The sequence below is a fragment of the Bombus pascuorum genome, chromosome 10, assembly GCF_905332965.1.
Source record: "Bombus pascuorum chromosome 10, iyBomPasc1.1, whole genome shotgun sequence".
Classification (NCBI taxonomy): domain Eukaryota; kingdom Metazoa; phylum Arthropoda; class Insecta; order Hymenoptera; family Apidae; genus Bombus; species Bombus pascuorum.
In genome coordinates, this window is record NC_083497.1 from 8528348 (window position 1) to 8550179 (window position 21832).

At 45.2% G+C, this 21832-nt stretch overlaps 1 protein-coding gene across 4 annotated transcripts in view; it reads right to left on the reverse strand.

Moving 5' to 3' along the window:
* The window catches only part of LOC132911249 (probable nuclear hormone receptor HR38), a 40793-nt gene extending 19556 nt beyond the window's left edge, over positions 1-21237 (reverse strand). Inside the window, exon 1 of one of the 4 annotated variants that reach the window (XM_060967761.1) lies at positions 20390-21237. In XM_060967761.1, the coding sequence (XP_060823744.1) occupies positions 20390-20480 (91 nt within the window). In that variant the 5' untranslated portion in view covers positions 20481-21237. Of the gene's footprint in view, positions 1-14270; positions 14868-19293; positions 20360-20389 lie in introns of those variants that run through there. The other 3 variants (XM_060967760.1, XM_060967759.1, XM_060967762.1) reach the window with 3 other exon arrangements.
* Positions 21238-21832: the final 595 nt, after the last annotated feature.

Here is a 21832-nt window from a genome sequence, read left to right on the forward strand (position 1 = left end):
TCTTCCAGCGTCCGAAACGAAGCGTCTTCGACACGGCTCGACCGCGATCGGTAATTTGCGATTATCACGCATAATCTCATCGATTTCCAGAAATAAAACACATAGGAATAAATCGCGACTAAGGCTGGAATGAGACGTCCTCGAGGCGAGACTATCGTCGCAGCGCTCAAGGACGACCACGATTCGTCGCTATCCGGTGATAAAATGCGGCGTCCACGTGCGTGCGATTCGCTCGCGAATTCGCCTGCTGAAACGAGCGATGTTACATTCTCGAACATCTCCCTGTAACTCCCTTGCTTGCACGTGCGTATATTCGTGTCGAACGGATCGTTTCCTTTCCCCGTCGCGCCGTACGATACCGGTTGCTCGTCCTCTCACTCTCGTCGTCCAGATCTCGATGATGTACGCACGCACAAGAGCGACTAGGAACGACATACTTTCATCGAATTCGATGCAGAAACGAATTTCAATCGAGTGCGATCGATAGAGGGCGAGAGGGAGAAAGAGAAAAAGAGAACCAGTCGAGGAACTTCTCGCAGAACCTCTCGAGAGCGTGGGTTTCTAATCGTCGTGGTTGAAAGTATACGAATGGAGAGAGAAGTCCGCCATTCTAATTAATGTTTACCGCTCGATCGGCGAATTATCTCCTCGAATGATTCAACGAGATGCTTGAGATATTTATATTTAGTTCTAGGAAAAGTCGATTTACCATTGTGTCAGTCTAATGCCAAAGCTGCGATTCTTCGATTCTCTTCTTGCAATTTCGATATTGTTTTAAAGATTGTAGCGGCACATGAGCTAGAGAACAATTCGAATCATGTTGTTGTTTTGCCTTGGAATATCAACACCGTTAGAATATATAAAATGTAATAGTTAACAAACTCCGGCTAAAACAATGTCGCCGTTACGTGCAACCGTCAACCGAAGTTGAATTTAAGCTTTCAGTCTTGAGCATTTTTATCAGCGATCAGTACGCAGTCTTTAGCGAATCAGTTAGTATCGAACGTTCTTATCAAACATTTTTATAACGACCAATATCGAGCGATCTAAGGTTGACTCTGTATTTTGTATCATGTTTATAAATATTTGAAAAATACATTTGACGGCTTGAATATCAATTAGTCTTGTTACTAATCAACAACACGACCAAACGTCCTCCACAAGACTATGCCATTTAATCGTTGAGAGGAAACTTTTAAGTATACAGGCACTAGCCTCAATTATGTAACCTTAAAGATTCACTTCGATGGTATAAGCAATCGACGCACAAGCGTCACTTGAAAACAGAATTAATTTGTGCACCGGTTGCGGCACGTGCTGGCGAGTTTATCTGCATAACGATCGCCAGAGGTTCCAGACCGCATACGGTCCCATCAATTACGTGATTCCTGTAGGTTCGCGTCGCGCAAACTGTTCTCGACGACAGCTTGTCTCGAGAGTACAACGCTGCACCATCACCGGGAGACAAGACGGATCCACAGGAGTTCAGGCTTGAACGGTCGGCTTGAAAAAGCATCGGCGAGATCCCTATCGGTTCAATCAACGCCGTACGAGGCTGTAATCGCGCTTCATCAAGACACGTCTCACGCCTGCTGATCGTGGGGGGCTCACGGTTTTTGTTCCTCCTTCGATCGAGGACAATATTCTCTCGATGTGTAGTCATCGAAATCGTGTAATTGAACGATCAACGGGAACGCTGGAATTCCTTTTTTGCATCGATCGACCGATGTATCGCACTTTTCATCGTAGACACGACGATCGACGGTAACGAGGAACCAATTATAAGAAACACGTTCTCCCTTCAAGAAGCATGCACGACGAAATTGTTACCAACTCCTAATGCGATTCCTCGCTTGCGCAATTTCACTCGTTGTCCCTAAAGGATTCTATTTCTTCGTACTACGACCGAGCGAGCCACCGATCTTCGAGTCTCGAGCGTTAAATCAGACACGGCGGACGTTGGCAGCGAAACGCATAAATACGGGACACGCGCGATTACACGCGATCCAAGTGGAAGACGTGCTTGCCACCTCGCGAATGTCAGATGCACGAGGAGGCTGCAATCGGTCGACACGTCGAAGAGAAAGGATTTACCGGGGTCACCGCGTCTACGCGGCACGTCACAAGGAAGATAACCACCGACTAATAGGGTCACTTAGGCTAAAGCGTATGTGTTCAATCAAAAAGAAACTTTACCGGACAGGTTTCTTCGTGGCACGAGTATTGGTTGCAATATACCAAGCAATCTCAGGCTGAAGAAACGTTCGTGGGAAACCTGTAGCAAGTATCAGTCCGAGCGATCTTTGTCCGATCCTACGCCGTAAATCCACGTTCGAAACTTGCCAGAAGGTACTGGCTTCGTGTCTCAGAACCCGTATAAACGTGTGTCGATTAAAAATTCGTTGTCGCTAATGGTTGACGCGTAAGAAGAATCTCGTTTGCCATTCGTAGCCGTCCAAGAAAAATACATGGCGAGGCCGCGTATGGTATTACGGAATGGGATGAGATGGATCGACGATCTATCGCAAAAAGCTAGATCGAGCGAAGAAACCTCGTGCTCGAGGCCTTTCTCGATTCGGTCCTTCGGTTGTGCGTCTGGTTCTACCTGTCGGATGTCGCAAGCCGGTAGCATCGGCTGGCTCGATTAAGCGATCAAAGATCGATTAAGCGAGCAGGTTTTTCCGTCGCTGTTTTCTAAAGTCTCTCCTCTCACTCGACGAGAAAATCGAAACAGCCGTACGATACCGTAATTGAAATAGCTGACGCCTTTTTGCCACCGCGGCGAACGCGTAACATCAACGTGTTCGCCGGTTACATGTCGGTTTAAGGCGAACTATGATAATGCGTCGGCTAGAAAGCGACCAGAGTCGTGGAATCGACCCAGGCTAATAAGACTCGATCAATTTTTACCATGTTGTAAACATGAAACAACGACGCAGCTGTTACCTCGTTTGGAACACTGTAGCGGATAAGCGTGGAGTAGAATGAGCGGTTACTAGTCAGACACGCGTTCTTAGTTCCTCCCTCCTATAATACATCGTCAGTGTGTCACGAATAATTAATTTCTCGTTTCAAGAACGTTCGATCTACCGTATCCCATTAATCATTCCTTTCGTTAGATCATTTATAGAAACAAAAGGATTACAGAAATCACGTTATTTACCCTTCGGTTTAGCATTCATTTAACGATCTACTGATTTTCCCATACGATAACCGATGCGGCATCAAAACCAGCGAGGAATAGCGAAGTCTCGAAATCAATTCCACGATCTTTTTCACGATATCCGCAGGCGAAATAGCTTTCACGTAATGTTTTTCAACATCCCCACCATAAAATCGAACGCAGTTCGTCTGCCAGGTTCGGGCAAATTCGAGTACAGAAATCAACGAACAGGTAGACATAATCCAACGAATCTCGTAATAGGTACCCTAATCCCATCCAGCTTTCTACATCGCCCGCGGCGGGGACTCGTTCGCGCGCGCACGTTCGCTCTACGCCACGCCAAGCGAATCGCACGACGACGGAACACGCTTCAAGGGCCGAACGTTTCTCATGCTTCGCCGATTCTTTCTTCGTTCCTACTCCTATCTACATCCCCTCTTTTTGGTTTTCGTGCGCGACCATTTGGATGCAAATTCACGACCAATGTATGTCGTTACTTTGCACGAATCGAACGTATCGAGATGCGTCAATCGAAAGTACCGTTTCACACTTTCTTCCACGTTCCTCGTTGTTCTCTTGGCTCGGCCGACGATTTGGCGATAGGAAATTTCCAATCTCTCCCTTTGAATGGAAATGAATAAATAAATCCGTTGCTTCGAGGAAGCGACAAAACCCACGGTCTTTCGATATATCGAACGAATCAGACACTGATTTAGAGAATAAGCATGAGTGCGTTAAGAGGTGACTTGACTGAATTCTCCAACTTTCTCAACGATCGTTGCGATCGGACTTCGATCGACGAGACACGTAGACACCCTCTTTCTGACATTCGTGATTTCTTATCAATAAATTGTAAATGTTTTCATAGATCCAATTAAAGAAATAAAATCTGCACAGAGATCTGATTTACCTAATAAATATTATGACAACTACTTTGATTTTTTACGTATTATATGTGTTCCATACGTACATTTTATTTTCAAATTTCCCAATATCCGGAGTCTACTAATAAAATTTCTATTACGACTTTAATCATCCATAGGTATGATAACCCGAATATCCACCAAGGAATAAAAATGCGATTTAATGAAAAATGGTTTAAATGCATTTTAAGTGTATACTTTGAGGAAAATTTGAGTAAAGTAAAAAATGAACACAATCTCGTTGTCTATTCTACCGATACCAAAAATATATCTATACGCATACGCGCCCAGTAAAATACGGCCAGGAGCAAGGTAACGAAATACGTAAATGCTGCGAACCTCTCGAACGTGTTTGCTCACGTAACTCGTACTAATGATACGTTAAATCGCCACGAGGGAGTAATTGCAGGGCTGTTGGTCGTGTATGTGCCAAGTAAGTGGCTACAAGTAAGTAACACGTACGTATTGATACGTGATATGTTTCATTGGATACCGATGTGTATTATTCTTGCAACCGGAATAGCGATATTGTGTGTTGAACACGTTCGGGGAAGACAATCGCTCGACAGAATGCAAACAGGGTGGTACGCCCGTGAATTCTTCCGACACCGTGTAACGCGATAAACACAAGGGGATACGAACGAGTGATCTATAATTATTGGGAAATCCGATACACGTGTCTCAATAATGCAACACCTTGGGTGACTAGCGGACTCGTGAATACCGCCTCCTGTTTACCGTAGCAAGCTTGTAATCTTTATTATTCGCTGGAAAGATTCAATATACTCGTCGCTCAAACACGAAGTACATACCAGCATGGTATTCAGATTTTGATCGATACAAGCTCTGAATTTAGAATCCAATTTATCGATGACGGAAAGACCTTTTATTCTATGGAACGGCAATTCCCATCGGGTTGACGCGTCCAATGAAGTACTTAACCGTTCCATACCGATTCCTTTGGCACTCGAACGACTTGACTCGAAAGATAATCATCGACCGGCACAATGCAGACGGCCTGACCGTAGTTTGAACTCATCTGACACGATCGTAACGCGATGAATGCGAACAGATAAAGGCTCGTGCATCGCCGGGCAAATTATAGTCGCGGCCGCAATTTCATTACGAAATCTAAGCAACACACGTGGGCAAGCATCGCCGATAGAGCGTGAGAGTCTCGAACTTTTCATCCGCCAACTTTTTCCCTTTCTTCCTTCTACAGAGTTCTTATTATCGAATTTTTCGAATAACTCACCGCGAAGCGTAACCATCATTGGGCGTGATCACTTTCTTCTTGTCAGTCAATTAATACGTCAACGCGCTCTCTTGTACATTTTCAGCTCCGACAACGTGGCTGCTTATTATCGTATACCGTTTTACATCGTATGCTTAATATCATAATCATCTTGTTCCGGAATTTTCATACTTCTTATTACTTCACGCTTTACAGCGGCGTTTAAGCTTGTACTCGTAAATGCTGATCAATTTTTGCACGGGGAAACGTGTCTTTCAAATCATCGTTCCAATAAATGATTACGTAAGAAATTAAAGTGAAAGCGGTCAAAAAAAAAAAAAAAGAGAGAAATTAACTCCCTGTGAAGAATTAATTTGCATAGAATTCGAATTTGTACATATTCTTTGACTCAAAGATTTTGAAGCCGTTGGAAAACGAAGAGATTCGACAGTAGAGTGGGTGCGCACTAGACGGACATGAGTTTCTTTGGAAAACATGCTACTGATACGGGTGAAAATCGCAAAAGAACGCCTAAAAGTTGGTACGGGATTTCGTACGGAGTCAATGGAGCGCAATGAGCAAAGTCGGAACCGGTTACAATCCGTGTAATTGCCACGGTAAATTTAGACGAGGCGAGGAGCGAACGAGCAACTCCGCCGGTCTCTATCCACTTTTAAAAGCGCTCGCAGCTGTGAGGAAACACGCTCGATTCAACGGTATAACAAGGCGGAGGTGGCGTAGGTATTCTATAACGTTTTAATATCCTTTTACGATAATTTACCAGATGATAAATCTGATTTTAATTTGAACAAAGGTGATACTTTTCGAATAGAATGAAAATGAAGAAATAAATTCGTCTCTTCGAAAAAATCGTCGAACAATAAAAAGAGATCGTGGAACAAAATAGAAGCAAGTGTTGAAATTGCAAATGTTGAAGGTTTGAATGTCCTTGGAGAAGGTTGTACGAGAACTGACGACGAAAATCGATGGTGAAACTGGTGGTGGGCCGTGGCGAGATACGCGAACATAATGAAATGGTTGAAGGTGAAGGACGAACTCTGCAACCGGGTGATACAACTATTCGGTAATCGTCTTCAGTGATCGTCCTTGCGCGTTGTCAAGAAAAATCGATCACCAAGTTACCCAACTCGTAAGACAACGCGGAGAAAACAACCAATCTTTTATCGTAAATATTTTTGAACGTGTACATCTCACAATGAAACAAGATAATAAAGTTATGAAAAAATCCCCTATTCGCGTTCGTAAGAAGAGAGAGAAGAAAAACGCGAGATCGATGCAAAGCGGCGTCTCGAAATGGCTCGTTTAAATAGGTTAATGTTCCAACCAGAACAGATACCGTTTCTGCATCATGTGTTAATCAATCAATTGTGAATTGAAACGAGCCTGCTATCAATGACCGTCACGATTCATTCAACGATCAAATATTTAGCTCGATTATTTCGAGATCCAGAACAGGCCGAAGAAGAGTCGATTTCTTAATATATATCGCGTACAGGCAGCCGCCAACCTCCGCTTCAAGTGAGTTATACCGCTCATTAATCAAAGGAATCAATGTGAATTAAGAAACGCAACGTGCCACCTGTCAAACAATTTCGCGAAATATAATGCGCCACTCACGTAAGCCGACGCGAGTTATTAGTTTCATTAATCAGCTGCAACCTGGCATTAACGTTAATGAAGAAAACCAAGCACTACGGGAACCTGTTGCTGTCCCTTCGACGTGTTAATATCCACTGAATCGACTCATTGGACCGTTCAGACATATTTTTTCCCGAGTACATCCTTAACATCCTCGACATTGAACAAGTTCTCCTCGCGTCTCGGGTTTAACCGAGCGATCCAATTTTCTGTTTATTTTCTACACCATCTCTTTAATCCACGTGGAAAATTGTTAAATCGTTAGATTGATTTTCAAAGGCTAACTGTATAGATAAAATTGGAGTCTCTTAAGCGTGGAGAAAATGCGTGGTACTGTCTTCCGCCTCCCACTCTATCCAGAGTTAGACATTAAGCGCGAAAATCCATAAGCGATAGTGAAACTACTTGAATAATAATTATCAATACCATGGAACACGTATTAACTCAACTGCACCGTCAATAATTACTAAGCACTATCTATTTTAACACCAATTTACAGCGTGAGAAAAACTAATCTGAGAATCTCCTACGATCTTTCAAACTCTCAAGGAAACCAACGAAAACGAAAAACTGTATTTCTTACAGTCCTTTCTCCGCGCTGTGCAAAAACTTCTCTAGATCGTTGGTTTTTCGCTTTCCCTCATAAAATCGAAGCAACCCGTTCTGTCATTCGCGTAACTTTAATCCAATCGAGAAAATGCGTTATCGTAGAGTAGCTTTCCGGGTCGATCCCCTATCGATTTCGATTTCTCCTTGAAATTTCTCCACTGTCGGTGATCCCCTGGTAGCGATCGGCGGAATGGCAACGCGCGGTGGCGGTAAGAGAAAGGAGAAAAAAAAGGGGGAAAGAAGTGGAGAAGGAAAGACAGCGGCAGTAACAGCAGTCAAGACAGGCCAGAAGCGTGTGGCGGCGTGCGGTAGCGTGCACGTGTGCGTGCGTGCCGGCGCGACAACGCGCTAGATAGGATCTCTCTGGTTGGTATGCGCCAGAGCAGGCAATACGCGACACCCATACCGTGGTCGGAAACGAGCTGCAGGTTCCGTGACCCCGAAACCAGGGATACGATCTCCCGTTGATAGCCACCGCCTGGGAGAAAAGCTCGTTGTTCGATCGGTCTTGCTATATAGCACGCGAATCTAATTGCGCGATAGACGGCCAACATAATTAACGGATATTAACCGCTTTATTACGATGTCCGGATCAGACTCGGTCCAATACCGCGAGACGATTGGGTCGATTTACGAGAAATCGAATAAAGTTTACACAGGAGGAGAAGTTGGAGGTACGAGCTTTCTAGTCAAGTAGATGGAAATTAGAGCGAAATCTATGGTTATGCGCAATAAATAATGTGAGGGGATATCGGAGTGGGTGGAATGTTGTTGCGTCAATGCGTATGGATTTTTGTCAGTAAGAAGAATTCGACGATATATATCTATTTATTGGTGTTTCTAATGATTACCGCCTACGGTTTTCAATTAGCGTCTAGCATCACGCAAGATATTCTGCTGGTAGCAGGAAGTGACACGATACCTACTGCATTTTTTTTTTATCGGCGTAAATTAATTACGCTTACACGTCCCGCGTAATTACGGGATCATTTATAAGGCAACGAAACGAGTGTAAACTAATTAGTTCCTGTTTAGAAAGCGTATATTTTAGAAGCTGACACTGCAAGACACCCACACCACGTGGTACAATGCTCGAAACCTGTCTTTTGTCGTGATAGTCAGGAACGCGCCGAGTTGAAAGAGCCGCGCGGGAGTGATATAAGAGTCGAACAGCACCATCAACCGTTGTATGCATCTAATTACATCTGGATAACTGCTAATGACCGAAACTGCAGCTTCCAAGTTCGTGGTAAGTGTTAATCACTTTATCATCACTTCGATAGTTACGCAATGCTCGATAATACCTGGCTGTAGGCGGGTTCATCCTCTAGAACATAATTGGATGTAAACACGAACGTCCGATCCGATCGAAACGCTGTGCATAAATCATCGATGAAAACGCGGCATGATAATCTGCCGGACAGCGCGATGCAACCTGGTCGTGTCAGTGCATTATTGGCGAAGAATCGCGATACCAAACGATCTATACAAACACCCGTCACGCGTAAATCGACCGTCTGCCGATGCGCATAAAGTGGATGTATCTCGCAGACGATTGTGCTTTACTAACATGTTATAAATTCAGAGAAATCAATTGCGTCAAGTGGTTGTACGATAGTGAAAGTTACGATGCTTGCAGATATCCTGCATATAATATTGATGATAATTTATTGTAATAAGTTTAATAAATCGGTAAGTTTGTTGGATCGAACGATTCGTGTAGATATACCTTGACGAGGAAGATATTAAGGTAGAAATAGTTCGATTGTAGGCGGAGATGTGGCAAAGGTCAGCCACTTTTTTTTAAATAGAACACTGCACGATTTCCGCAGCTCATAAATGACTCAACAATTGTCAAATCGAAATTAGCTTTCATTCAAATGTTAGTTTGGACACTTTCACGATTCCTGGCCTCTCTTCATTCATCTTGTCGAGTACGTGTCGACGGATTATATTACAGAATCGTTTAAAACTTATTCGCATGCAAGTGTATTTAACTAATTGGCATTAGTAACAGGTACCTGATTGAAGCGAATATAACGAAATTCGTCAACACGTCGTAATTAATGTTAGAGTCATCGGCTTGATACAAGGAAAACTGGTCTCCGAATCTTGTTATATAAACCATAATTGTAAATTTATATCGAATTACTTGGTACATCTCATATCGAACGTGACTTATTCGAGCAATTTTCTTACGTTTCTCCAGAAATTCATTCTCTTGTGCATATCGACATGCAACCCAGCATCCGTAAGCTAATTTACATTTCGTCGTGCAGAAGCGATGCCGGCAGCTTAACAGGGATCATACGTGAACGATTCAGGAATCCTGAAGCCTGGAAGTTAACGAGCGCGCAGCGAAGATGCCGCGAGGATGCCACGAAGACACCGGTAAGAGGAATCGTTCGTACACGAGTGGCGTAGCGTGCAACAAGCAAACGAGTGATTTAGTCGCTTAGATCGAGGTCCGCATACCGAACGACTGTGACCGACTCAGGACGGATCGAGACCCCGTTGGGCCTCGAGGCCTCAAGGCCGGCGAGCTCGTAAAGCCAATTCGTGCCTCTCCCTCGTTCGACCAAGCGGATTTTCATCGCGCCAGACGAAGACGTGCATCAGTCACAACCTGCTGCAACCACTTCATGGCTACCAGCCAGTTGTACTTACGTTCCTCCAGAACTACTCGTCTCGTTAATGTTAATGTTTGCAAATTGTGCGTTACGTCTGGGTACCGATAAAATTACAGCACGAGAGTAAACGTCGATACTGTTCCCTTCGACTCTGAGTAATTTTGTAAATTTTCATTGGACGATCAAGTAAGCAGAATTTACGAAGATTTTTAGATCGATTCTGATACTAAATGGATTGGTAGAAAGTTGAAAGAAGCTATTCGAAGCTGTCGCTCTTTTATTCGAAAAATTATAGATACGTATTATAATAAGCGCGTGATTTACTGGCTACTTAAAAAAGTAGCTGCGATTACCTTGGTAAATAACAGCACGCCATTAATCTCCGGTTGAATTCATTGCCCTATCTTTTTTCAATGGGTTTTTTCCCTTCTTTCTCGTCCACGCTAATTTATCGTTGTTAAACAAGCTATGCTTACGGAAAGCCGAGGAGCATAGATTCACGAGAAAGATAGGCTTTCCAATGTGTCCGCGGAACGCGAAACTGTGGAGAAAAGCAGAAAACGCGCGCGCCCTGTAAATTGGGACACGTAGCGCGATTCCACGAAATTTTATCTGATCAAAGTCGCTCGGGCAAATCAAGCGCGGGCAGACACACGCTCGACGTTGGATCACGAGCTGGAAAACAGAACGACAATACATCTGATAACTGCATCAACACCAGCTGGCCGAGTTCGCGCGCGATCCATTGCGAAACAATCGAACGCGAGGCCTTTTCTACGATCGAACTTCGACATCGCGGTAAAATTTTTTACTCATGGCACGTTAAAATAATCCGAAATTACACGGCTCTGTGCGTTACAACGTTTCCTTAAAGAAATTCAATAGCTTTCCTCTTCTTAATACTTTTCTGTCCTTCGATTTGCAATCCTCTGTTTTTGCAATCACAAATTCGTTGTTCTTCTTCAATATTTACCATGTCAATTAAAAGATTGTAATCCAACAAAGATTCTAAATTTAATTATCAGAAAAGCAAGGAGAGTTATTTAAACCAACCCATCCTTTTCCACCTGTTAAAATTCGACGCTCAATATCGCAGTGGTCTATCCTCTTTAACCGGCGGCCTTGCTCGCCCCCGTTAAACGGACTCAGCTGCGCACGTACATGAACTACCACGCATGCAATATCAGTGTGGATCGTCAACACACAGTCATACGAGAAACTTCATCCCCCACTGCCAGAGTCCTCCCCCTTGCACAGCTGCTTGCCACCCTTTTTCGACCCATCCTCTCCCATCGCCTACACCGCCACCCCTTGCCTCCCTTTCAACTAATGACGTCATACTGCGACGTCGTTGATGACGTCATTGTTGTACCGCAGTTCCGTTCATCGATCGACGTCCTCCCCATGTCTCGTTCGTGGGTGGAAAACGGGGTGCCCCGATTGCTACGCTTTACCGATTGTTTTTCACGACTTCAAAGAGGTCTGTAGGTTTCGCGATACCGCATCTGACATGATTTGATTAGCCATTGAACGATCCCTCGACACAATCGGAGATTATTTCAGCCACAGTTAATTTTCGATAACGAATATCGTGATCCTATGTGGAAATAGATAATTTGGATTTCCTCGAATCGGCTTGAAATTGTCTGAAATATCGCGACTAGGAAATCGAGAATCGTTCTAGCGATTTTCCCGATGAAGAATTTCCTTGCAGTTACTCGAAAGCCAGAAACTGTTTTAACGGAACTTGCCTAAGATCGGTGCGACTACAATGCTACTTCCACACTGGCCTTGACTTCTTCCGCGGAATTCACGCACCGCCCGGTCGACTTCTCGAGATTGTACGTTTCGATAGCCGGTATTCTTCACGTGCTTGAATAAAGCTCGAAAGACGAACATTATGCGTCACTAGTAATGGTAATGACTCAACTTTCGAGGCATTAGCGACGCAATACTGTTCTATACTGCAACATCTAAAGGAGAATTATAAATCAGTGACGAGAGATAGAATAGAAAAGCGTAAGAATTTATTAGTGGTATTGACGATAGCTAATCGACAACGCTTCATATAACTGTCCAGAGCATTCCCCGGCGAGGTCACGGCAAGAGTGCGATAGCTTTCTTATATAAAAATTAAATGATACGTCGCCTATGTACCGCAGAAAGTGGATAAATTTACATACTTATAAAAAATACCTTCAAATATATATATATGAAGCTGGGCAAACAAATAGGTCATGTTGTCGATCAAATAATCGAGATATTAAAGATTAAAAATTGCCGGCGTCGTCAAGGGAAATATTCCTGGACTTGCCGGATCAAGTATACATATATTTCATTGACTATTCAAACGTCAAAGTTTAACGGCCAGGCCAAAATCTGTTAACCTCGGTTCACTGATGGAAAATGTTTGATTTGCACGTTTGTTAAGCCAACCAGATTACTGCGTTGAATCAATACAGACCGCCTCGTCAGTGGCACCAACTAGCTAACACACGTTCCGATACTCTTATTTTCAGGTCAGCTGGAAGACAATTACGAAGGATGAGAATTCCTGCGACCACCAATGGAGAAACGAATTTCCAACGAATCATCCTGTTACTACGTGAAAAATTTTAGTAGAGAAGCACATGACAACCGGTTGCTTTCTGAGCAACCTATCCTCCTTTTCCCTTGACAGCTCTTGCATATTTACTTGATGACATCACATAGTTACTTACTTCGAAGCGGATAAAAGTGCCGTTATATTTACGACGAGAAAGTGAAGGAAATAGTGACCACATCTCCGATCAATCGAAATCTTCCTTGCAAATCTTCTAACTGCTACTTTTAAAGATTCATATACCCAACTATTGTACCTTATCGCTGACTATTTTAACAATACCAATTAGCTAAGCTTCTACGTCTATTAATACATCCAAATATTCGATAACAATCGATTCTCATCAACATTCCTAATTCTCAATTACCATCGCCCTCCAATACCAATCACCCAAGCAACTTGGCATATACTTAATACCCACTTAGCAACACCCCCGAAATATCACCTTGAACTACATTCCAGGCGTCTTGCAATCAACGCCGCACCCACTCCGCCCCATTTTCTCTGTGCACAATCGATGGAAACTTTTTTTCACCGGTCGGTCATTCACCAAGGACTGGCATCGTATCGGTATTTACGTTAACGCGTCGGTACAAAAAGCTCGCGTCAAAGCACGCTCGCGATGCGTCGTCACGGCTCTGTTTTGGCACAAGCCGCTGCCACCGTTCGCCTCCACCGCGTCCCGCGTCATCGTTTTTCCGTGGTACAACGTCACGCGGAACCCAGCCGAGTCGCGCTAATCCTGAACATCGTTGTGTTCGCGTGTATTAAATTTAGCCACTGCCACGCCGCCTATTACGCGAGCAAACGGGCACGGTAATCCTTCCTGCTGATTATCGCACGCGCCACGACCGCCCTTCTCCTCCCTCCGCGATTTTCACTTCTATTTCGCGGTCCACGTTCGCTTTTCCCGGAAACGATTGCGCGACCATGCAACCCTGACACCTCCGCAAAAATGACGGACTCCACGTGACGCGTGAGTTCCAAGGTCGCGGATTGAACTCGCTGCTTCGCGTGAATGGTCAGTGATCTCTCGCTGATAACAATCTAAAGGGTTTTTACAGATTTATCAAAAAATTTTGTAACGACAGACTTGTCGAGAGAAAATTATCGAGAGATTTGTCTTTGTTTTAAGTAGGTGGTTTAAGTTTAACTGATAAGTGGGGTGGGAGAAACACTTTGGGGTCCAGCTTTAAAGTATTATTATACCGTCTGATTGAGATATTCATGGTATTTATGGTACCATGTTACGTAAACAGTCAACATCTAGTAGCCGACGCTTACTCATAGAACCTCTCATTCATCATCACGATATCAACGATCATCGGAGAACCTGTACTGTGAAACAGGTCTCCGATCGTTATATCATTCGGCGCAGATAGAAAGTTTCTTACAAATAAATAATAAAAAAAACTATTCGAAATAGACTCACGGATCGGTTAAAAGTTACCTCATTTCCAACAAGCGGGACACCGCTGTAATGGGAAAGTGATCAGCAACGGATTGACGCGTCGTTGGTTCCGTAGTAAGCATAAAAACTCTAGCGTCTTCATGACAAGCACAAGCACGTTCGAAGTTTTTTGGTAAACACTCGAAACTTGGTACAGAATCGACGGTTGTATTCACTGTGTCATCGTCGGCCAGGTAATATAGAGAGGCAGCGACGTGATTCCGCGATCCGCGACGAAACGAGCCGCGTGGTCGTTCCGTGGAGCGTGATGACGCGGAAAACTCGAGAAAATCTCGTGACTGGAGGCGAAAACGCGGCGATATTGACGGCACCACCGGTCGCCAACGACGACGACAGCGTCGAAGGTGGTGGTGAAGACGGCGACGAGGACGGCAATGCATAACGCCCGAAATAGCGTCGTCCTTGGCGGTGCGTGTGACGTCGTTGTGCTGTCGGTCGGTCGATGACGGACGGGGGCGGCGTAGTGACGTCAGAGTTAATGCCAGAGAGAGACTGGCAGCGTCGCGACGCCACGGAGTTTGCGCGCGAAAGCGGCGTCGTGCGTCAAGTTTGAATGAAACTAGCCACCGCGAGGGAATACTCGCTCACCTATCCACGTCGTTATGTATTCTTTCACAGGAGGGACGACTGGCTGGTTTCTCGAGGCTATGATCGATTAAAAAAACACTCGACTATGTAAATCTCGGCGGACTGATTGCGTCCGTGTAACGTAATCAATGCGCAAGCAAGTTTACCGTAGGTGGAATTTCGGGACGCGTTTTACGTAGACGCGAAAACGCTGCACGCGACGTCTGACGCGTGTTCTTTACCGAGAAACGCAGGAGACCGGTGGAAATATATTATTACATTGTGCAGAGTATACATATCGTCCTTACCGACCGGAAACATCCATCAATCGAAGGCTTCAGCCGAGATTCCGTAGCGCGAAAACGCGTGCTGTAGCATCGTAAATAACGAAAGTGGTTTAAATCCGACGAATATGACGATATGGTAATTATATTCCACGAATAATTAGAAATACTATGCGTCAAGTCGGGAGAATTTTCACGAAAACAGGAATTCTTTCGATGTTAACGATCGATCCTCGGATGGACGGCGCGTAACGGAGAGAAATTATAGCTTGCCGCTCGAACGGCGTCAAAACTCGCGCGGAATACGTTTCCGCGCGGTGAAATCTATTTCAGGTGAAACAAGGTCGCGCGTCAGCCAGTCGCGTTACACATTTTTACTCGGTTCGCCCGAATTACCATAAACCTGTCGAGCATGCGGCCCAGTCTCGTCAAAGCGACGTTACGTACGTTGCATACGACGCTTCAATTATACATTTTGTTGCCTTTCTTCCAGGACGTCGTGTTTCTTTCTTTACCCCTTCCTCGAATCGAAGCAATGCGCGATCGCTATCGATCCGTCGTTAATCAACCGTGCTAAAACACAACGAATCAAGTCCTCCCGGTATTTATAGCGCCACTGTCTGACTACTGACCCTTTCACTGCTGGCACGCGCGTTCATATGCATCAACGTCACTTATCGATCCTAGAGTCATTATGCGAGTCACAATCTCATTACGCTCGACTCGAGTAATCTCTCTTTCTCATAGCGAATGCGTTCTGTATCCGGCGGGCGATCAGGTTCTGCCGGTCCCGCGACACGGAGAAACGCGTATGCAAAACAGACCCGTCTACGCACACGGATGTTTTCCAGACTTCGTTCATTTTAAACACTTTTCCCTTGGAGATTGTACTCGTTCGTATGTTTTCTGTTTCATACTTCCAACGTACGTTCGCGATGATCATGCAATTGGACGTTACGCAACGTTAAATTACTACGAGCTGGTTGTTTATCGACGAGTATTGGTTTCCATTAATTATAATTATCGACCAATACCGCACAGCTCTTTTCTTTCCCGTGAAACCCGCTTCGAAACGTGTTCGTTACACGCTCGATGAAAGTTTTTCACGGCACAAGTCACATCGAGTGAGGAACCGTTACATAATTGAAGAAGCGGCGTAGCATTTATGCAATATGAATCGTTCAGAACCGCCCACCTAAGCAGCGTCTTTTCACCCTCGTTCCTTCGGCCCGCGAGCTCCTGAGGTCGCTTCCTGATCGCATGTCTCGCGCCGGAAATAACAGCCTATTTCCTCCCACGCATAACCGCAGCCTCATGAAAAACGCAACGCCGCAATCGAGCTTAGTTTCCAGCAAGAACCTGTCATCGCCTGATGACATCGGGCCCCTTTATTCGACGCCTCAATGTCGATACCCCGACAGCGTATTTCCATAATATTTCTACGAGATTAATTGCGGTTATGTACTTCGAAAAGCGGTAAGGAAAACAAAATTACAGAAAGATATTCTAAATGGAACGAATCAACTGATTCACATAGATTATCCCATGATACTACACGTCGTAGTACCAGATCGTCGCGAACGCCTTATACATTTTAATCGACAGGATGATTCACGATGCCAAAGGTGGTGTCCAAACGAAACGCTCTCTGTTTTTCAATCTACATTCCGGGAACGTGGACGTCGAGTTAGACGCAGCGTCGTGCACGCGGGTGACTCGTCGGTCGTTCATCGTTCTAGCACGCCGAAAACGTGAAAAGTGTAACGGCACGTGATGCACGGCGTCTTCGTCGTTTCTTTGGTCGCCTTTGTGTCCCAGCCAAGCACCCGCGGATCGCTTGCCTCGCACGTATATTTAGTTTGCCCAGTAAAACAATGCAATTGGCCTCTAGGAAGCGCTGTCCGTACCACGGGCACTTGCCGTCAAAATACTATCCAATTTTACGATTCTACGAACGATGCCGATTATTTTCACTTCGTCGTTTAACCATTTCGGCTGATCGGTTGAATCGTTCGATTGCACTTTCGTATACCTGACCTCACCGTTAAACCGTTACGCGAGTTTTTTACGTCGATCAAACGGAAAGAAATCGCGAATTCTGAAGAAATCCATGTCGAATCCAAGATATTTTCGTTAATCAGCGTTTACGTTCAATTCTATACGTAGATGTTTGTTAATGGTTTTCTACGATAGCGTAGTATTACCTATCATAATAGGATATTATCCTTTACTTAGCGATCTAAGTGTACGCCGTGCGCACCCCTATTATGAATTACCAATATAATAATTATTCATAATAAAATAAATTACCTCTCGCCTTTACGGGTTATAACCGAGCGAGGATTTTATCGTCGATTACGGGCAATATCATTATAGAGAGGAGGACTGACGGCGACGCTGCGCGTTCACCAGGCTTTTAAAAAGAATTAAGTAGTTACAGACGTGCCAGCTCAGACGGCCGGCGATGCACGTCTCGCTAATGTCTGAGTCTGATTGCACCTAACTACTTGCGCTGTGAAACGGCAACCAGTGCGTTATTCCGAAAGCCTATTACTATTAACGTAATACACTCTCACGACACGTGTCACTTGGTTACCCGTAAACCAATGATTTTCCACGGACAAACCATTCTCGAGCCGAGAGTTTCTTTATGGCCAAGAGAAGGGAAAACGAGAGAGACTGTCACCTCGACTGATTAGATTTCTCGATCTCGATATGTTTATCAACTCTTGCTCCCCTGGGTTGACCAGCGTGTTCATTTTTTTTTTTCTCTTTCTGCCCCCACGAAGCCTGCGTATATCGCAATTACATGCCCACGTAACGGTCAGACTGACAGCCGATCGGCTATCGATAACGCGATGGCGACTTTTAACGGTGCCGCGACACAAGCAGGCATTTAACGCGCGGAAGTCATAATCGTTGATTTACCATTGTCACGGTCGTTACTCTCAGGCGAACCCGACAATCGGTTTTCGCAATTCGACTACGCAGCCACAGGGCAACACTCGGCACAATGCAGCCGAACCAGCGACCGCACCTGCACTCGCTCTCTACACGCTGGTTATATTTGTTCGTTCGCGTACTCTCTTCTTTCCTGCGCGGACAGGTCTCGTGCGGGCCAAGTATGTACGCGGAAAAGAAACGCCTGCCATGCACTCGGCCGTCTGCCAGACTATATTTACCTTAACGTACTGATTACACCTGTAAAGTGTCCTATCGAACATACAAGCTATACCGAATCGAACGTTTATACCGCTCTTGAATATGGAATCTGTCGCTAGGTCTGAAGAAACAAGGGCAAATGAATAATTGGTAGATGCGCAGATGGTTTCACAAAACTGATCTGAGTTCATTCGTAAAGATTTAAAGAATTGCGAGAAATTGAAAATTATTTCGAGAAGGGAGATGACGATGATGATGGTGGTGATTTTAAAATAAAACTAACATAGGATAGAAACATAATAGATAAAATGTCCGCGAATGAAAGTTGAGAGCTAAGCTTTTCTTTTGGAAAAGAATTGATCCGTTCCCTTGGAGGAACGTTAGCGGCCAATCGGCGAGCTACAGCCTCTAGATCCTTTTCACAGCTCGAATCGATTGGCTAAGAAGAAACGACTAGAGGGGGCAATTTGTCCCTTCGCTCTATCGTTCGCACCTCATCTCCATTTCGCTCGCTCTTTCCTCTTTAATGCCATACCCAATAACCTTCTTCATTTTCCTAAGAGCGTACACGCGAATTTATTGCGCACACTATTGTCTTTAGATCTTTGGTCGATTCGATCGACCACAGTCTAAAGCTCTATCATCCAAACTATCCTTCGTCGACGAAGGACAAATAAATCGAATCCGATTACGTATCGACAAGCAATTTAAAATAGTACGTGAACATTAATCGCCCTAAAATAGAATACAACACGTCGATCCATCTTCATCATCGATAATCGTCATTAATCCCACCGTCACCACCACCATCACCACCACCACCACCTTTTAACCACAACCAGCCAGCCATCAGCGAGCATTGTACAATTTCTTCGTAAACGATAAATTTACCAACTATAACAGGACGGTCCCAAGGTCTTTGTTTCATTTTCTCCCATTTTTTTTTTTTCTTTTTCTGTTCGGTATTTTTTTTGTACTAGGTGACTTACACTTGTTCCAGTGATCGTGGCGTTGAGCCGCGTGATGCTCGAAGTTCCGATGATGGTCATGATTGTTGTTAGTATCCGCCGCAATGGTGACCGGGTGGTACGGTGTAGTCGGTAGATGGATCGTCGTCGATCGATCTGGTTGATCGTGATCGCGATCGTGATTGTGATCGACGACTAGATGCCTGCCAGTGGTAGCACGCTGGTGGGTGGTCGCAGCACTAACTGCGGCTGCTTCCGTGGCTGTATCCTCCACGGTACGCATCGCACGTACGATCAGCACTATAGCGCTTCGTTTTTAGTCGTTTCATTCACCAAATCCAGTCGTATACTCCGGGGATCCCGCCTCGATCCCGTGACTCTCTCTCTTTTTCTTTTCAAATGCCTACGGCGGCGCGCGAACGACGATCGACGGCCACAACGACCGCGACCATCCTACGACGAACGATCTCTCACTCTTTTTTCTTTCTCTTTGCTTCCTTCTTTGTCGGCCAGATTCTCGCTCCTGTGCACGGCGCGGCCGCGCAAGCGCGCACGTGCGCGATCAGAACGCTAAATGGAAGAGCGAGTTCGAAAAGTTACACGTGGTTTGGTATGACAACAGCTGATCTCGCGCCTTCTCCCGGCTCTCGACGAGATAACGCGAGAATCGCGCCAAGTTTGCAATGTTTCAAATCGATGGATCGTCTGGATATTACACGACACAAATAACACATCGATATTCCAAATCGTTTTAATCGTCAGTTCGTGATGATTACGATTGATCTCTGAATGATTTAGGCCGTTTGAGGATGTTCGTGAGGCAAAAGCATCCGCGAGAAACGAGTAAGGTGAATGAGTAAACGATGATGAGCGACGGGTGAGAGTGAAAGGGGATAACTCACAGTCGATAATTCTCACGGCTCGTAAACACCGGGTGTATAAGTCACAGGAACGTGGAATTCCTCGACTGTATCATTATCGGCGTAGGTGAAAACGAGAAACGGGATAATAAACAGAACAGATACGTGCTTTATAACGTGATCCAGCCGAAAGTCGCACACACACAACTCACCCATAACACACGAAAAACAGTGGATGACACACGTGTATCACCGACCTGTCTGCGTTGTCGAAAGGCTAGACGAATCCTTCCGGAAAACGTCTTCGGAGGTCAGCACTCCACCGAGGAGCTCGAACACTTCTCGCATGCAGAATCCTGTTATATGTTGCCCACGTTCGTTCGAAATTTATCGTTCCTCCGTCCCCATGGGCGACATGGTTCTCACTGTTATAGTCGTGGCGTTCTTCAAAATTATCGTCGAACCGTTTGAATCGATGTTATCGACGAATCTTTTCCGCATCGGCTCGTCGTACACCGTTATTTGCGAACAGCAGCTTCCGAAGCTCTCGTTCTCCAAAAAAAAATATCCAAGCGGAACGATTCTTTGTACCGCGTTTCGCGAGGAGCACAGCTCAACGTGGAAGCTGTCAGAACGTTACACGAGGACACACCGTAGTCCCGTACCCGCGGAACCACGCGCGTTCGAAACGCGCTAGTAGCCTCCCTCTTTCTGGTTGGTCACGCGAAACTCAAACACAAACGTCCTTGGCTGCACCACCTTTTCTTCCTCGCTCGCGTATGTAATCCCCAGTTTTCTCGCACTTGACACGCTCTGTCTCACGATTCACGATCCGTTTAGCACACGAAACTGATACACAATTCGTTGACAAAACGGATCAAAAGAAGCCGTGACAAGATCGATGGCCGCGAATCGACAACGATTCGCGTTAAACGTGAAAATTTGAAAGAGAAAGGAAGGAGAAACCGTAGAGAATAAATAGAGAGAAGAGAAAGACAGAGAGTGAAAAACAGCGCGGACAAGTTTTACAAGAAAACGATACGCTCTCGCACGGGTGGCCGGCCGCCGCGTAACTGAGTCCGGATCGCGCGCGTTCCTCCGCTATATTAAAACCGTAGCGTGTGTAGCGACGGCGGCGGCGAACGGCGCTAACGATGACGTCACCTTTGGACGTCATAAACACACACGACAGCAGCCGGCGGATCGATGGACCTGGCTCGAGTGAGCGTCCCTATTGGCCCACGCGGCTGATGATGCCGCTATAGTGACGTCAGCACGCCACCTACCGATCACCCATCTCCCTCCACCCGGATATCCAACCCCACGCAAGTCGACCTAATCCAACCCGACCCGACCTAACACCGGTACATGGATCATCCTTTCTTCTGTTTCTTTTTCTTCGTATCCGCCTTCTTCTTCTTCTTTTCTCTGCTTCTTGCTCTTGGTTCGTTTTTTCGTAAAAGGAACACTCTCTCTTTCCGACATGTTTTACGCTCTCGATAGCTTATTTCCTTACGACACCACCTTCATGGTCGACGGTTTATTTCCATCTTCTGTCAGCGTCTATTTTCCGCGTTTGGCGCTCACTTGGCCCGCTTCCGTTCATATTCTGAGTTCACCTGGTAGTCGTGCGACGAGCGTCTTGGCACCAACGATCGCTTTTGAATTATCGATGAGAGAGGAATTAAAACAGACCGTGG